Source organism: Lagopus leucura, unplaced genomic scaffold (genome assembly GCF_019238085.1).
Source record: "Lagopus leucura isolate 7727_CA_CO unplaced genomic scaffold, USGS_WTPT01 Super-Scaffold_100002, whole genome shotgun sequence".
Lineage (NCBI taxonomy): Eukaryota > Metazoa > Chordata > Aves > Galliformes > Phasianidae > Lagopus > Lagopus leucura.
Window position 1 is genome coordinate 21,627,411 of NW_024962263.1, and position 18,908 is coordinate 21,646,318.

Sequence of the window (18,908 nt, forward strand, 5' to 3'; positions counted from 1 at the left end):
GGGAAAGGGAAAGGGAAAGGGAAAGGGAAAGGGAAAGGGAAAGGGAAAGGGAAAGGGAAAGGGAAAGGGAAAGGGAAAGGGAAAGGGAAAGGGAAAAGGTTGTTTCAGTAGAAAGAGGAGAAGGCAAAGAGCCCGAGGGGTCAGTGTCTTGGAAGGAGCTGAGTGAAGCTAATGTGAAGAGGCTGTAAGGGAAGGGAATTGGAAGTGGTGTGATGTGTAATTTCACGCAGTGTCAGACCATTTGTGTGTTGGGAGGTTTCTGCATGGAACGTGCTTTCTTCAAGGTACAGCCTGTCTAGCTTCTGTCTGCATTATTTCCCCAAGGAAGTGCTGAACTCGAAATGAGTCACTCCTCAAAAAAACAGACAAAACCACTTTCTTACTGGCTACTGAGGACAATACAGGACAAATAGTGTGGTTGAAATACTCCTAACTAAGTGAAATCATGCTTAAAATAATTTACTTAAAGCAATGGTCAGCCTGAGTCTCTTAGTTGAATCCGCATTTTATGTTTGAAGCCTTGAACAGAAGTGCTGTAGTGCTTAGCTATCCCAGGAAGAAATACTGCAATGATCAAATGCACAGAAGTGGATTTCCTCAAAGGATATTGCACTCTGTTTCTTAAGAAGTTAATTGCCTGCAACCAAAGTCCAAATCCATAAAGTTTCAGGGAAAAAAAGGGTTTTGTTGATTATTTTTAAGTAGCGTAGAACTATTAGAGATTGTCCGAAGGAAGGCTATGAAGATGGATGGTGAGGGGCCTAGAGGGCAAGATGTATGAGGAGCAGCTGAGGTCACTCGGTTTGCGCAGCGCAGAGCAGAGGAGCTGAGGGGAGGCCTGATGGCGGCTGCAGCTCCTCACAGGGAGCGCAGGGGCAGCGCTGAGCTCTGCTCTGTGTGACTCGGTGATCCCTATGTGTCTCTTACAACTCAGGCCACTCCAAAAATAATGCCTCCTATTTATTTCCATGGAAGCTACAACGGATGCCAGGAGCACAATAACTCTACTTGATAGTGAAAACTCACTATTATAACACTATTTTTCAACATTATCACCACCATTAGCAATGTATTTTCATTAAACATGAACAAGAGCTTTCTTGCCGTGCTTATAAAAATGTGCACAAAAGGAGGTGAACCACTACTTCACAGCTACAGTGATAGCGTCATTGCCAGGAAAATGCTGCCCACACAGTCCTATATTTTGGACTATATTTTATGGACTATATTTTGCCGTCTCCATTAAATAGCAGCCTTACTGCCCGCTGTATGAACACATCAGTAGCACTCTGGGCAAAGAGCAAAACTGCTGAAGGTACATACTCTGCAGTTACAGAAAGAAAAAAGAAAGGGAAGGGGAGGGGAGGGGAGGGGAGGGAAACAAGGAAAGGGAAACGAGAAAAGAGAAAAGAGAAAAAAAAAAGACAGTTCCCTTTCATCTCAGGAATTTGTAGCAAGGCCTTACTAATACAGGTGGGAATTAATCAACAGTTTTCACAGAATCATAGAATTGCAAAGCTTGGAAGGAACCTCAAAAGATCCTCGAGTCCAACTCCCTGCTAAAGCAGGTTCCCTACAATAGGTTGCACAGGTAGGCATCCAGATGGGTCCTGAATACAGGAGACCAGTTTTCTGGCACTGTAATTTGAGGAAATCTGTATCAATTTTAAAAGTTTCTTTGAAAGGGCACAAAAGGTCAGTGATGAGTAAAGTATTAGGGGATTTGAGGAGTGGGGCTTTTTATTACTTATTTTATTTTTACAATTTTGATGACTGTTGTAAAGTATTAGATTAGATTTGTTGGACCATCAAAAGAACTTGTTGACGTGACAGCTGAGTTGATACCATAGCTGACTAATAGAGTGTGATTTAGGAGAGTTGACTGTGTCCCATCTATAGAGGTGATTATTGCAGTCAGAAATTCTGACGTAATTTAAATTGGGTAACCAAGAAATAGTATGGAACTGGGTGGCAATTAGGACCTTTTTCTGTAGTAATTGGTAGGAATTATATCAGATTTATTCTTATCTCCTTTTTTTTTTTTTTTCTTACACAGTTGATACCAAAGGTTGGTTTATTTACAAAATATTAAAGAAAATATACTGATTATTTAAGAACTGTTCCTCCTTTGCTTGAACCGGAATATTAGTGCTTCTCAACCTCCGTGCTTTTTGTGAAATGTCTCTGAATCTTTTTTGTTCCACCTTCCACAAGTGAGAACTTCCGGAATAGCAATTTAAAAATCAGTGAGACAGTATCTGCCTGTAATTATATACAGCTATGTTTGTGAGGCTCCATTGCAAAAGTAATTGGAAAGATTGTAGCTGATACAGCTCCTCATACAAGTCCTTTCATAGCTGTTGCATAGTAGGGTTAGATATAATTTAATGAATTGTTTTAGAAAACAATAGAAAGAAACATTTTATGTAGCAGATCATTGCAGCACTTCCTCAAAAATGGAATGAGTGGAAACTTAATGACTTCTCCACACAAAGAGGCACAAGAACGCTTCTTGGGTAATCAAAGGAATACAACAGTGCGGGTTTGCCCTTAAAGTGTGTATGCAGGCTCTGATAAATCAACAGATGTGCCAGACAGAGTGACTTGTAGTCCTGAACTCCTTCCCACCAAGAATTAAGGGTCTTTGTTGCAGTGTTCCTTTAAAGATCAGTAAGGCATGTGACTTGAATAACAGTCATATGCACTGATGTTCATTTGCACCAATATATTTGTGTGTGAGGGACAAAGAAAGTGAATTTTCACATTCTGCCTCTGGGCACGGTTTTGGAACCCAGTCCCGATGCAGACCCTGCCCCAACTCCCAGAGGTCTCTGCACTGCCACCACCCCAGCCCCCTGCTCAGCATCCCTATGGAGCAGCCTGCCCTCGCTGCCCTCTGGCACCTGCATTGAAAGACAATCCCTGGGTATCTGTCCAGATAGCTCACTCTTTGTGCACAGACATGGATTTTCTTTTCTCACTGACATGGATGAGATGACACTCAGTGTTGTTGCCAACAAGATTTAGAAATTTGTTTTGCCACCAAGAAAGCCACCTGAGGTATTGAATTTTGTGGTGTCACTTGAAGTGGTATCTATCACTTGTGTAGAAAACTCAATTCTGGAGGTGGGTCTGTATAGTGGGGAAATATATGCTGCATATTATGGATGACCCTAATGGCAGAAAGGCAGAATGCTTTCAAGTTGCTCACTTTGCTTTGAAATGTCTGCCAACTGGTGCCAACTGAACTTTCAGTTTGAAAAGTCAGACAAACAGAACTGCAAAAAGAGCCACTGACCCTTGTCACCACCAAATGGGTTCAAGGCTACATTTGAAAAGGCATTTTCCATTAAAGTCATCTCTTCAGTTCAGTACTTTGCCACAATTATTTGCCAGAGGACTCTGGCTGTGTTTATCTTCAATATTATTAGCTTCAATGCACTCGAGTGCAAACATTTTAGCTGAGTGTCTGGTCGAAGGACTAGCTTCTTAATCTATGAAACCCCACACCAGTGCATCAACATAAGCCACAGGTGGAGGATATTTGGAAATTAATGATGATCTGTAGATTTGAATTTGTCAGATTAACACTTGTGATGCCAGCTGGAAATTAAAACATGCTTTTAGTACTATTTATATGTAAATTAGGCAATTATCCTTTAAAAAAAAAAAAATACCAAATTTGATCAATAATTAACTTAGGTTATTTTCATCCAGAAAGAAGCATTTCATTTCATTTATATTATTCTTGTTCACAGGACATAGATGCAAGGAGCTCTATTCACATATTCATAAGAGGTTCAGCATCCACTAGGAAAGGAGAAAACTATTCAAGATTTAAAACCCATGTGCTTCTAAGAAGAGCAATTATTCTTGACATCAGAAATAAATATTTGTTTTGCTTGAACCCTCCAAAATAATTTGTCTTGGTTTTTTTTGTTGTTCCTGTTGATTTTTATTTTACCAATAGGTGTAAAGATGTACAGAAGACGTACAGTTTTAATCGTGACTATAATAATCAATTCACTATTATTATAAAAGTATTATGAATAACTTCGAACCTTTTTGTACTCTTGGCTTGTAAGAAAGATCTGTAGTGAAGGACAGGCACTTCATGCCTTTGCGTAAATTGTACTCATTGCCTAATTAATCATATCCTTCATTATATCCACTAAGGGAAAAAAAAAAAAAGGAAAAAAAACCATGCTAATCTAACCTATATTCTAATGTATACCCATATAATTATAAATTAAGACCATCTATTGATTAAGGGCTTGTATATGAAAGCACAAACACTTCTAAGTTTACTTTCTTGTGCAGGCCAATTGAATTAACTTAACTGCACTTTTGAATAATAAAAATGTACATAAGTAGGACCAGGAACAATGCATGTAAATTCATTAAAAAAAAAAAACAAAAAACAGAGGTAACTGCTCACTTGAGAAAGCAGTCTAAAAAAAAAAAAAAAAAAAAAAAAAAACAGGAAAATCCTATTTCTCTAATAAAATCTCCAAAAGTTGCAAAATGTTGACAATTTAGCTTTGCAACAGTCTACATTGAGACTAAAATAGTGGCTTCTGTATGTACATTTTGAATTATTTAGTTAATAAATAGTTTATTTTTCCTTGCTGAATGAATGCTGTGCAAGTTATTCCTGAAAAAAAAAAAAGAAATATACATAAAATAATGCTTCATAAATTCTGCTATTTATTCTTAGGTCAGTTTCTTCAGAATATATTTAGATCTGCGTATTGGTGGCACAGTACTGAATCATTTCACAAAAAATTAATTCTTTTTCTTTTTCTTTGCAGTTCAACAGAAGAGCAGTTTCACTGGCAAACACAAGGTAATAAACTTATCATTAGAGTATTACATATATTCTCTCCCATAAAGCTTGCTTCCCAAATAAGGTAGAGTGGAGAACAGCAATGCTTTTATGCACTTGTTGGGTGTTTTCTAGTGTTTGAAAACTCTGCTGAAAAAATTGTAGAACTTGGCAAAAGTGGTTAGGGTTGGCAAATGGAGCATCTACAGAGATAGAATGAAGCAAAGTTTTGGGAGAGGGCACTGGTCTCTAGGTTTTTCTTAAGATAAGACCTGTGCTTTCTTAGTTTGCTTTTATTAATCCAAAGCCAAACTGTTAAAGGGCAGCATAACTCTCCTGGATTAATGTGGCCAGCCTGCTCTGAATGTGCCATTTGGGTGTTCATTCCTTCATCGGCTATAACTGATATATGTACGTGATAGCATGGAACTAGTTTTATCTTTTGCTTTTCTTATACTTTTTTATGTTAATGTTACTACAGATGGTCAGAAGGATATAGAAGATGAGCTCACTACAGGTCTGGAGCTGGTGGACTCCTGCATTAGATCACTGCAAGAATCAGGGATACTTGATCCACAGGACTATTCAGCCAGTGAAAGTAAGTTGCTAAAAATGTGCTTTTCAGAACCCACAGTTATTTGTAATACTTCATGCTTTAAAACTGAATACATATATTAGAATGTTTTTCTTATTATTTTCTCAAATCAGCAGAAGACAGTGTAGCTGGGAGCAGGAAAATTGGCTCCCTGCATTTCCAATTTGATTTCTGATTTTCTTTATAATTGAGAAAATTTCACTGGCAGTCTGTGGGCAGAAGCCCCGTGGAATGCATTTTAAGGAATACATTTAGAAATTGCAGTGTGGCCATACTGTATTACAAGGTCATGACACAAGACTTCAACATCATCACTACAAAAGCATCTTTAAAGCAGCACTGCTTCAGTATGCAAAAGTAGTAATTGAAATGTGAGGTGGTGTGATGTCACTTGTTAGCTAGTAGCTGATAGTCTCGAGGACCAACATTTTCAAATGGATAAATGGGCCATAATTGTTGAACTATTTAAAGATGATGCACAGAACACCACTAGCAGCAAGAAAGATGAGACTTTTTCTCAGATGTTGGTTCAGTGGTCATTTGGTAGCTGTTCTTGTTTGCAGAAGAGTGCTTTGAGTAGATAGATCCTCTGCTAGGATCAGCAGCTGGAGAAGTGAATCAAAGCTGCAGTGAGTAAAGAACAGGGACGTGCCGCCCAGTGTATTTGTAGAGCACATATCTACAAATGCATGTGCTCCGAAGTCACAGGCACTCAAACAAAGCTTTCCAACAGGCTGACAAGTCTGAGATGAGAGGTAATGGTGGGCACTGAAGATGCAAATCAGTTCCTTATTTTCCTTTGCTTTTCCTCAGTCTCCTTTCTGATACACTGTTGCCGTGTGCCACAAACTATACACACTTTCCTATCACTCCTACTGCTGCTCCTGATGTTACCTACGCTTTTCAATTTTCTCTTTTATTCCTCTATATGTCTTCCCCTCTGCTCCCTTGAGCCATTTTTGTCTTTTTCAGTCCCTTGCTGCTTAGTACCCTGTGACTGAGACACATCTTTCAGGGTGGTTGCCCAAATTCAGCTTTCTTAAAACCAAAGGGAATGATTTCCCTTTCCTATGGAAAGGCTAATGGAATGTGACAGCAGCCTTCTGCAAAGCAATGGTGAGTTGTCACCTGAAATGTCATCATTTCAAGTGAAAGCAAAGCAGTGCAAGGCTGAATGCAGAATTTTAATTTATCGTAACATTTTTCATTATTTTAAAACAAGATTTGCAATCAGATTCAAAGTTGACAGTCCTGGGACAGTAGATAGTGTTTCACTTTTCATGTACACAAGATTTCTGGGCCCACAGCATCACTAACAGTTTTGGTAAGATGCTCTTTGACCTGAGAAAAATTTTCTGTAGGGAAAGCATGATACAACAGTTTAAGCCCTTATAAGTTGCCCTGAGTTTTCCACCTCTTACTCTATTGTATTCAGAAGTGTATTCAGAGTGAGAAGAAACAGACTGAATGACTGATCACAATTGTTTTCATACATTAGATAGAAAAATGAATCTGCATGGACTGCAATAGGGAAGGTTGAAAGCCAGAAGCTCCTATGGGTGGGCATTGCAGAAACTGGATGAAGAGAGGAAAACTAAGAAAAATGTTAGGGAAGGATGAGGATAGTAGGTAGAAAGAAATCTGGATAGGTGAAGGTAACTGCTATTCAAACAAATTTCTGAGGAGTGTCACAGAAATATAGGAATCAAGTAGGAATGTGGTGAAACTAGATTGCTGTTTGCTATTTATGGTTGTTAATTAAGAATCAGATATATATGCTAAAGCCAACAGTTGCAGTTAATCGATCATAAATGCAGGATGTCATACACTGGATTTTTCTTTTCGTTTGGGAGTCTGTTTTCAATTTATAATAAAATTTAACAGACACATCAGTTAAAATGCTATTCTGTTTGCAAAGTTAAAAGCACCATTATCAAGACTGTGCAGAATATTTTTTTTTCTTGTGACTGTACTCTACAGCAATTATTATCATATTTTGTTTTGTACATTTTCTGTCAATGCTTCATTTACCCTAAAGCTAAGGTTTAGATTGTGCAGTAACAGATTGGCCATGAGCCAGCAGTGTGCCTTTGTGACCAAGAAGGCCAGTGGTATCCTGAAGTGCATTAAAAAGAGTGTGGCCAGCAGGTCAAGGGCAGTCTCCCTCTCTACTCTGCACTGGTGAGGCTGCATTTAAACTACTTTGTCCACTTTGGGTTTGAAAAAGACAGGGATCCAGGAATCCAGTGAAGGGCCACAACAATGGTAAGGGGCCTGGAGCATCTCCTCTATAAGGAATGGCTTGGTAACCTGGTCTCTTCAGCCTAAGGAAGAGAAGACTGAGAAGGGATCTAAGAAATGTTTATAAATACCTAAAGGGAAGCTGGAAGGCAAGGCTGGATGAGGCCAGCCTCTTCTTGGTGATGCAACAGGGCAAGGAGCAATGGTCTAACTCTTGAACGTAGGAAGTTGTATACTAACATGTGGGAGAATTTCCTTGTGGTAAGGGTGACAGAGCACTGGAACAGGTTGTCCAGAGAGGTTGTGGAGTCTCCTTCTATGGAGATATTTAAGACTTGTGTAGATGCTTACCTGTGTGACTTACTGTAGGGTACCTGCTGTAGCAGGGGGTTGGGTTTGATGGTCTCTTGAGGTCCCTCCCAACCCCTGCGATTCTATCATTCTGTGATTTCATTTTGAGCACTGTTAACTTCTCTACACAATGAGAACATAGATATTAAATGAAAACAAAAATTACGTATTTAATAGTTCCGCTTCTCACTTAAAGCTGATTTTTATCTCTCCTTTGCATCCTAAAGTTCTGATGTGATAGTTAGGAAATCATTCAAGTTACCTTTTTCCAGTACATAGTTTTGTATGTTAATGGTTCATCCACAGGTGTGTTGAGAACAAACACATCTAGTTGAACTGTGGTAGCAGTGTCTCAATTATACAAAAAGTTATACGAAGGGAAATCTAGGACTTACTCTGGAGTATTTCACAGTATTTGCATTTCATAGACAATTTTCATTGTAATTCATTCAGTTTCTACATAGGAAGTGAGATAAACGTCTCACTTCATAAAAAGCATTGTTTGTGATGCATTGGAACTTGAATATTGAGTGTCACAGGGTAATCCACGAGAGTTTTTTTCCTTTGTGTTGGACCATTTTCAAGGAAGGCCCAAGGTGGCATGATGAAGAATGAGGCAATCATGCAACACTGAATAGGTTTGCATTTTTGTGTGCACTGTCCATAAGACAAGAAGGGAGAGGAAGAGTGATAATTCAGAAAAATCATCAGTGGGTGCCATTTCTTAGCTTTTGTAGTCTAGAATTTACAATTTTACCTGAATTTCCTTCTGCATTTTGAATGCTTAGCTGTATTTTATGTCACTAGGTTAACTGTGAGGAGAACATTTCTAGCCTGCTGCGTCAGTTCTAGCCTAGTTGAGGCTGATTTTTGAAATCATGATATGAAAGCTTCCCCAGGGATGTGACCACAGCTTCTTTTCCCGAACTGCGTGCACCTAGTGTAACAAGTTAATCTGTGGGTAGCTTTACCTTTGAAGAAGATTAGTGTTTCTGTAGTCAGAATCCTTATGATTCGGTTTTCTGCACTCTGACTTTCTCAGAACTGTTTTTAAAAAATGGTCATGTAGCAGGCACAGGCAGCTATTTGAGGTTATAATACCTCAAATCCCAAATATCATCTTGTGCAGTTTCTTTACCAGCATGGACATAAGCTAACAAGACATATCACACAAAGGTGGCTTAGGCAGGAGGTGTTCCATATTGCTAAGACTAGTGCTCCCTAATTATTCTTGCTGAGTGTGAATGAGCTGATAGACAAATACATAGGTAGTGCTGTATAAAGCTCTTATTAGTATGGGGCAAGCAGAGCCATCCATTATTTTTAAGTAATCATTGTCAAAGATGAGCAGATTCATAACTGCTGTTTCCTCACATAAGCTTTCTGTGGTTGCCCAGGCCTGGGACAAGGCTGTATGCATCTGAGAGGTGCTCCTGTACTGTGGCCAATCTCTTCTGTTTCAACTCAGTATAAACTGGCCAGAAAAAATGTGTTTCTATTTTGTGTTTCACATTGGATATTAGGAAAAATTTCTTCAAAAAGGTGGTGGGGCATTGGAACTGGCTGCCCAGGGAGGCAGTGTAGTCAGAGGTGTTCAGGAAACAGGTAGATGTGGCAGTGGCGGATGTGGTTTATTGGGCATGGTGGAGATGGGCTGACAGTTGCGACTAGACGATCTCAGTGATCATTTCCAGCCATAATGATTCTATGATTCTGTGATTCTACTTAGAGACAAGCAAGAAACAGGAAACTATGAATAAAGTTAAGGTCAGTTAAGAGCTCAACCTGCGTACCTTTGTCCAGCTTCCTGTATTGCAGGAATTTCTCTTTGCCTTTACATAGCTATAAATCTGTCGCAACTGTATCACTCCAGTTTATACCACATACAACCTGATGTTGCTTTCACGGTGTCAGAGAGGAGCTGAGATTGTCCTACGTGCTTGTGGAGATGCCACCAGCAGAAGGTCAATAGTTCACTAGCACCCTCAGTCTCTGAGGTGGGCAGCTAAGGGCTGCTGGCCCATATGGTGGCCACCATCTTGTACTGCACATCCCAGGCTCCACCAGTCCCTCAGTGTGACTGTAGTGGCACTCCATCCCTCCTCCTTGCTGTCAGTAGCTGTAAAACTCAGCTTGGCAGCCTGCAGTGGGTGGCTGAGCTGGCTGTTCCTTTCTGAAACTTTCTTCAGCCCACTGTTTTCTGTTTCTGATGGGCCCCAGAGCACAGTTTTTGTACAAATGAATACTTGTCATTTAAACAAGGTTCAGGGAAAGATCAGAGATGTGAAAGCCAAGCTGGGTCATGTAAAAGATGCTGAGAATAGGTCACAGGATAAGGGTGGAAATGTTCATTGAGTGTATGGACTGGAATCACTGCAGAGGGAAACATGCAGGGGAGCAAAATTTTGATGGGCTGTGGACCAGAGTTCAGGATAGAGCTAATATTGATGATGTTTCAGATAAACATAAGACCACCAGGAGTATTGAGTGATGACTGTTGCTCAATTTGTGGTGTAACTGAGTGATTCAATCAGCAAAGAAACATGAAAAAAAGCATTTTCAGAGAGCTAAGTAAGTATTGTGGAGACTGTATGTTAATATTTTAGATTAGAAAGCTTGGAAAAATGGGAGATGAAAGAAAGAAAAGACACAAAAGGAGGAAAAGTTCAGGGAGAGAAGGCAAGTAAACACAGATGTACAATTGTGGTAAAGAAGGGTGATTGCTGGATAAAGCTTTTCATTAAGGCTGATAAGGTCACAGTCTCGCCTACAGGTAGGTGGGGAACATGCTGATGAGCTGTCTGAGGCACCAATGCATCCATCCTCTGTGACACAGAGCCTGGAGGCCTCTGAGCAATCACTGAAGTCCAAGCTGCCTTTTCCTGCCAGTGTTTGTAAGTTTGCATTTTAAAGATGGGTGGTGTGAATAAATGAGATCAACGTGGAATGAGAGGAAAGTTTTGGTCCTGAATTTTTTTCCTTCTTACTAGCTCCCTTTTGCCATTGCCCCTATGGTTCATTTGCATGCCACATTATGGACTGCCACAATACTAGCATCAAAATCAGTTCTGAAATAATTCACTGGGGCAGATGGAGTCCTTACAGACCTGTACAGGTTGCAGAAGTGAGGAGAGGCAGTGGTTACTCTCTCTTGTCGTGACAGTAGCAGAATGAGAGCTAGACAGACTGCTGAGATAACTGAGCAAATCCATTGGCACTTTCTTCCTAACATAAACCACAGGCTCAAATGTCTCCTAATCCAAAAGTCTCTAACTTTAATTTAAGGTATCTATACTTAAATCTGTCATGCTATTTCCTTTGCTTCAGTCTCCACAAAATGAACCTTAGACTGGTCTTAAAAGGATTATGGAACAGATTTATGGAGCTTCTGGTGTTTAAGTTTCTCATCGAAATGGAATCGTCTCACCAGTTATTTTTCTCTTGCTTAATCATTTCGTGTGGAAACCCTCTTTCTTTGCTCTCTAAATAGTTACTACAGACAGCAGCAATAGAGCTTTTGTTGACATGGATCACAAAAAACTCCCATATCACTGTGACATGGCTGCAATTCTCAGATATTTTTAAAATGCTGCATTCTAATCTTCAATTTAAAACTTGGCATTTTGTACTGAAACTCCGGCTTTCCCCACCTGACTCTGCCAGTACTACGGGCAATCTTTTCCACATTTTCTGAATATTCACATCTGTGACTCTGTTGTCCTCTGTTCAAGATTAATTAGAGAATACAGGATGCTGATAAGGCAGTAAATACAACGGAGATTAAACAATACTGTCTTCTTGGCTTTTACCATTTCAGAGTGCACTTTGCTAAGGCTGCACCTTAACAAAATTGCAGGCAGTTAGGGACATCCCAGTCCTTCTGCAGAAGAAAAAACGTGGCTCAGCACAGAGTATTCAGTCCCGTGATGTATTAACTCTTTTAGTCACTTAAAACTGTTTGCCCCAAATGCAACACAGATGGATAGCAGTGCCATTTAGAAGTCTCTCTCTCTTCTTTTTTTTTCCTCTAAAGAATGACTGACGTTAGATGAACAGACAATTTTTATCTCAGGAAATTATACATACTGTTGTATTAAACAGATGTGTTTTTCACTTATCTACGCTGCCTAATTCTGAGACTAAAAAGATGGGCTATGCTCTTATTTTATTGTCTTAATTCAATTTTGTTTCAGCAATTTTTTACAATAACAGAGATCCTCCTTACTCAGTGTGAAAGCAGATGTCCCACTCTGAAAGAGAATTCCTTCTCCAACCTTTATGATTTTCATCCTTTATCAGCCGCTTTATTCATTGATATTGAAAATAGATTGAAACAAAAAGGCTCCATTTACACAATGAATGTGTAAAAAGATATGTGTTTATGTGTTTTCAATTCCATTGCTCTTCTTTGTGAAACTGCCACCTGTCAGATGGCTGACATGCTGAATGAGTTGAAATTTGGCATCAGTGGACCTCACAATTTGTTGATAGATGAAGTTATTTCCATTTCATTATCTACTCTGAGTGCCAGGGTGATCCAGCTGAGTCATTCTTTGCGCACACAAAGGAGGTGTTCTCATGGGATCTCCTGATAAACACACAAACTCAAAAAATCACGTGCTCTTCAAGTATGTTTCAGAGACAAAAATCACCTCAGCACTGTGGATGCCCTCTTTAATTTTAGAAACTGAGAATAATTTTAGAATCTTTGGAATAGCAATGGCATAAGTGCATTAAAAGGGTCACCTCACCTTTCCTCCTACCTCTCTTTCCTTTTGCATTAATGCAAACCTGGTAGTCATCTGACTAAACAGTTTTTAGCTACAGGTAAGCCACACTGGGTATGTGTCTGAGGAAGCATCTGACAGTCTTTAAATATATTTAGAGTAAATATTTATGGGTGGATCTTTGGCTGCCTCTTGTTATTCCATCCATCTCTTTTAATGCAAGCCTTCTCAATTTGTTAGCTCAAAGCTCTGGGGTTTCTAAGTCATCTTTGCCCAATATCTAATGTGGCACATCCTCTAAACAGTGAGCAGCTGCCAGAAGCATCTTCTGTTTAAGTGCAGTCTCTCTGTTCTCTGTTGCATGTTCTCACCCAGAACTTTGCTCCCTAGCTGTCCAAACCTCTTATCATTGGTATCAGCAGGGTAAGGTTCAGGTAAAACAAGCATATCTTTCTTTCTAGGATATTGCATCATGTTAAATTCATGCTTGTCTTCTCACCTCTAGAGAACAAGTGATTTTTAATTTTTTTTTTTAAACTTTCCTCTTGTATCAGTTCCCTTACACAGTCAGGAAAAGACCACTGCAAGGAGTCAGTTTTAGGAGTGGAGCCACACATCTTCCCAACAGCAATCCTAATGGTATTTGGCATCTGTTTCACCAGCTGTGCCCTGCTAAGTCATTCTGACTGTGGGATGTTACGGATTGTAACTTGGGTCCAGCTGATCTTGCTCTGCTTAGATGCTGTGCCCGTCTTCAAACTCTTAGGACTGTTTACTCACAGGAGGCCTGGAGAATTCTGCAGGAGTCAGCAGCACTCTGCAAAGTAGCCCCTGCTTTCTCTGGTTCCTCAGGGGCAGCAAAGGGGTTGCTGTGAACACCCTACTATGCATGACACTGAAAGCCTGTTCTTCTGCAGTTATTTTAAAGACCAGTCATGCATCCAAGGGGATTTATAGGCTTCTCAGGGAGAAAGTGCTTGAAGCCACCAGCAGAACTGTTCAAAACATGACAGTCCAGTATGTTCATGTCCTGTTGGATCTAAATTGCTGGCTTCATTTTAATCTCCCTGTAGCCTTGTCCTTTCCAATGCTCTGATCTTTGCTATCCTGCTGTTCCCTAAAATACGCCTTCCTCTCTTGCCAAACCCTTATGTCCATTCCTTACCTTCTTGCTTCCATTCTGTCTTTTATTTTCCAATTCCTTTATCTTTTCTGTTTTCACACATCATGAAATAAAACCTCAGTATCTTGTTTCCCAAACAGATGCCTATTCATCCTCAGAGAGGGAAAAAAAACCAAAACATTTTCAGTATAAAAGTGGCCTTGTAATCCTTACTTTTTACACGTTTATCTGACTTCAGGCTAATCCACATTGCTCGCTGATGTGTCATGTTGACAGAGCAAAAGTAATAGTATGACAGCGTTGCACATAAGTCATTTGTAAGTTCCCTCCATTTCTGTACAGCAGCCTATAGGCTGAATTTTGTTTCAGTGTATTGTCACCTAAAGCACGTTTCTCAGGGTTCCCTTATCTCAGGTTATGCCTACGTGATGAAATGGGCTTTTATGTATCACTTCCATACTCATATCACCATATTACTATATATGGAGATTGTTTCTCTTGAGATGAGTTTGACTTTGGAGCATGGTGTTATTTTATGCTTTTTGACTTAACATCCTTGCCTGAAGAAAACAACTCCTTAAAATTTCACCTTATTACTGCATTACAAAATGTGAAAGTTGAATTAACACAGTAGTAACAACAGCTGGTAAAATATATATGGATGGAGGAGGAAAATGAAGGAGAGAGCAAAGAGATCAGAAAATCAAGAACAATTAGTAGCAGCTTCAAAGATGGAAAGGAGGTAATGATCAGCCTGTAATGATTAGCCTGTGGCAAACACAAATCCTGCTCGAATAACCAGGTGTTCCCTCATCCACGGCAGGAAGCAGTTAGTGAAACTCATTAGAAAGTGACAGTGACTTATGGTAGCATCTGTAGAAACAGAACAAAGAAAGACTTTTGGCATCTGAACCTGCAATGCAAAAGAACATCAGTAAATATTTTGTCTGTAGTACAGGCCAGGAAACAAGTGCACCCACATCCTCTTGACAGACTGATAAACCACTCATTCTGCTCATGCTGTAGTGGTATGCCAGCACCCGTGCTCTCAGCACAGTTAGATGCCAAGAACTGCACAGCTCAGTGATCCTCTGGTGCCAGCTCACGAGCATGAAATCAGTCTGTTGATGCAGCAGTGCAAGAGGTAATTGGTTTGTTGGCCTGCGTGAGATGTGAATGGAACAGAACACCTTGGCAGGTATGGTTTGGGGCTTAATTTCTTTTGTGCCACATGGAGTTTACAGAATTCTCAGCAAAGTCAAATTTCTGTGACTTATCTCACATAAAGTGGGCAGTTTTTCCATTATTTTCCATTTTTTTCATTCTGGCTTTAGAAATGGACAAATGCATTTTATGAGTACAACGTGAAAGGAGGGTGGTGCGTATCTATGGACACTGAAGGAGAAAACAAAAGTGAAAAAAAAGCATCAACAGAATCCTGGGTGTGTGAGGAGTTTAATGGGATTCTTTCTCTGTAAAGGACAACATGCAAACTGCTCTTTATGCTGGAGATATTACATAAGTGAAATATGAGTGGTATTTTTTTTACATCAATCAGAATATGTAGAGAAGTTCTGATAGTGCACCTTTTGTTTTATGAATGAAGTGTTTCTGGGAAATTAAAAAGATTTTCATAAAATGTTGACCTTGTTGACTTACTACTTAGTAGACTTACCTTTGAGGCAGTGTTAAATACGCTCTGAATCGGTTTACCTTGAAGGCCAAATAGCTATTTTCATTTGTGGACAGAAAAGATTCAAGTTTGTCAAAGCTCAGGGGGGAAAAAAAAGAAAAAAAAAGAAAAAAAAAAAGTATTACTTTGCATGAGAAAAGGAAACCTATTCTGTGCTATTAGCTAAGCTCATAGAGCAAAGTGAGAAATCCAATGATAACTTTTGTCTTATACCAACTATCTGTGAGTAGCTGTGCATCCTTTATAGCCAGAAGCTGCTGTTTGGCTGGTTTTGTTTTGGAGCCTTGGAGATCGGTTTTTGGGTTTTTTTAATTATTATTTCTGATGGATAATGCACTCAACTTTGTGTGACTCATGTTTGTGTGGTGTCTGTAACCATCTGATTTTATTTCCTAGAAATGAAAAGGGAGCACTTCAGTTCAATACTATCAATAGCAGCCTTTGGCTGTGCTGGGCACATATGGTGATTAGGAATACTTGAAACTGACAGTTGATCTTTTAATGCATAAAATACTTCCAAAAATTTATGACTTAATCATGCAAAAGATACCCATAATTACCTAGTTTCTTCTTCTTTTTTTTTTTTCCTCTGTAAACCAAGCTCATATTCAATTTTAAAAGTATTTGTTCTTTACAAAATAGGAGCTAGGTAATGAAAATGAAAAATTAAAAATAACTATTATTTATGTCAAAATACGGTGTTTCCCAAATCAAAGCATGGGACTTCCTGCTTAGCTGGACGCTGCTGTCTGTGTAGCTGCATACAGTGCCTGCTCTCACGTGCAGCTTTCTTCTTCTGGTCACAGGGTAAGAAAGATAGTAAAGGTGTAAGACATAAGAGCAATGGCTGAGGGCCCTGGGTTTGCTCAGCCCAGAGCAGAGGAGCTGAGGGGAGGCCTGATGGCGGCTGCAGCTCCTCACAGGGAGCACAGGGGCAGCGCTGAGCTCTGCTCTGTGTGACAGCGATGGGGCCCGAGGGAACGGCATGGAGCAGCGTCAGGAGAGGGGCAGCTGGGGGTGAGGGACAGGGTTTTTCAGTAGGGGGCAGTGGACATAGAACAGGCTGCCCAGGGCAGTGGGCACAGCCCCACGTGCTGGAGTTCATGGAGCGCTTAGATAATGCTTTCAGACACAGGGTTTGGATTTTGGGTGGTCCTGTGTGGAGCCAGGAGTTGGACTCAGTGATCTTTGTGGGTCTCTTCCAACTTGAGATATTCTACGATTCTAAACCCACCCAGAAGCCAAGTTCAGGTACTGTTCTGCTGTTGTTCCATATTCTGATCTTTCAGTAGGCAGAAAAATTCTGTTACAGTGAATACTGTGTGACTTTTACCACTCCTGCATACCACATGTAGAGTTTCACAGAAGTAACATCATCTACAAATCAGGTCATTCGTAGACAGAAGAGATTTACATTCTTAAAGTGGTTCACATCGTGTCTAACCCCAGCTACTAACAAGTTTTTTTTGGCAGAGGCTTCTGATGAAGGTGTAACATGTGCCAGCAGAAATTGTACTGCCAAAAGAGCTCCAGTTCAACCTTACACATCCATAGATAGAAGGCTAGTGGGAATTATTTTTTCTATTTGTGTCCTCTGCAGTACAGAAATGCAATTTGGCTACTATCCTTGCTGCCCATCTTGCTCCTGGGTGCTTTCCATCTATTGCTCCTGTAACACCCATCATCCTAATGGTCAGTGATAAATTATGTTTTCCAGATCATATCTGAATTCAATATGTGCTGAGTTTAGCAAGCAATTTCATAAAATATGATTAATCTTCTATAAAAGAAGTTGCTTAATCCTGAGGTCATTTAAAAATTTGCAGTAGGTTATCCTTGTTTTTAATCAAAATTTCAGACAGCTTTTTCTATAAAAATCAAAAGCACAGGCAGCTTCTGTATACTGAGATTAAATATGTTTAAGCCTATTATTAAACCTGCTTATCATTAAAAGTCTTGATCTCCACTAATTTCTCTCATTTAAAATGGAGCTCCAAAATTTTTTTATTATGAAATACTACCAAGGTTGCTTAAGAAAGAAGATTTGGCAGTCTGGCATTTCACAAAGATATCTGGAGTAATGCCCTATTTGGTACGATACAGAAAGCAAAACAGTACACTACCTGAATAAATAACACTGAACTTACCCTATAATGTCAGGGCTGCCTAGACTTTGCTACGTTACCTTGTTCTATGAGTTTGCTACAATTTCTTATTTCCAAAATATACTTCCTAACTTCCCAACAACTTTTAACTGAATTCACCAGAAATTCTGTTATATTCATAAGTTATCACTTACAGATTTTTGCCATCCATGAAGAAATTTTTTCCCTTTATGTAATTCTTTAGCTAGCTCAGCTACTTTTACTTTTCTTGTCTCTCCCAGGTGTACAGTTAAGTGAATTTTAACTACTGGGCAATATGTATTTGGAGTGTGCAAAGGTTAATTCCAAACAATATCTGGAGCTCATATTTTCCATTTTGTAGTCTTGGCTTAATCAAGTACAGATTCTGGACTTATCTGGACATATGTCGCTAGTATTATGCAGTACTTGGAAACCTGGAGAGTCAAGCATTCAAGAATTCCAATAAGAGCATTCAAAAAAATAAAAATCAGTGATCAAAAACAAACTCATTACTGTTAGGATGGGATGCAAGAGCACAAAGAAGTGTGAGAGGATATTACTTCTTGCAATAGTGCACTGGAGTCCTGATAGTCAATGGTAGTGCTTAGTATCTAGCAGCCTTGATTGTAGAGCTGCTCACGAGTCATCAACAGGAATTTCTAAATGGCTTTTTCACTTCAAGTCTTACATTTTTCTGTTACTTCTTACGAATGTTGGTGGTACTTTGTTGTCCCTTGCAGTAGTGATTCATTATTTCAGATCCTAACTGAGGTCTTCCGTCTTCTCCTTACAATAATGGCTGTATTTTTATCTTGTAGAAAAAGCACATGATAACTAGCATGTAAGGAAAACATTTTCTGTTCCCTGTTCACTTACTCTTGAAAGAAAGTGCTCTTCATCTTTTATTCTAGCAGTAATTAGGTCAGAGAGTTAGAAGGGATATCCTTGTATTGTTCCTTTACATAATGTCATCAGCCTGGCTTTTACATCTTATCTCCAGATATGTATCATTTATAGGTGTCTTGAATGAAAATGAACATATGCTACATTTCTGAACACATTCCACTGAAGCCTATTTTCCAGTGCTTACGGATAGGTTCTGTAACAACACTACAGCCCTTTTCTGTATCTGTAGGTAGTACATAGCCCTCTTGGTGTTGGCAGTGCATGGTACTGCATATAAATTACTTTCCATTTCTGTAAAACAAGTTCATTTTCTGTGTACTT

At 39.5% G+C, this 18,908-nt stretch overlaps 1 protein-coding gene across 5 annotated transcripts in view; it reads left to right on the forward strand.

Annotated features, from left to right (window-relative positions):
• Positions 1-18,908, forward strand: part of CTNND2 (catenin delta 2) — a 619,837-nt gene that overhangs the window by 316,482 nt on the left and 284,447 nt on the right. For all 5 annotated transcript variants that reach the window (XM_042869378.1, XM_042869380.1, XM_042869382.1 and 2 more), the window contains 2 exons: positions 4,812-4,846; positions 5,307-5,423. In XM_042869378.1, the coding sequence (XP_042725312.1) occupies positions 4,812-4,846; positions 5,307-5,423 (152 nt within the window). The remainder of the gene's footprint in view (positions 1-4,811; positions 4,847-5,306; positions 5,424-18,908) is intronic.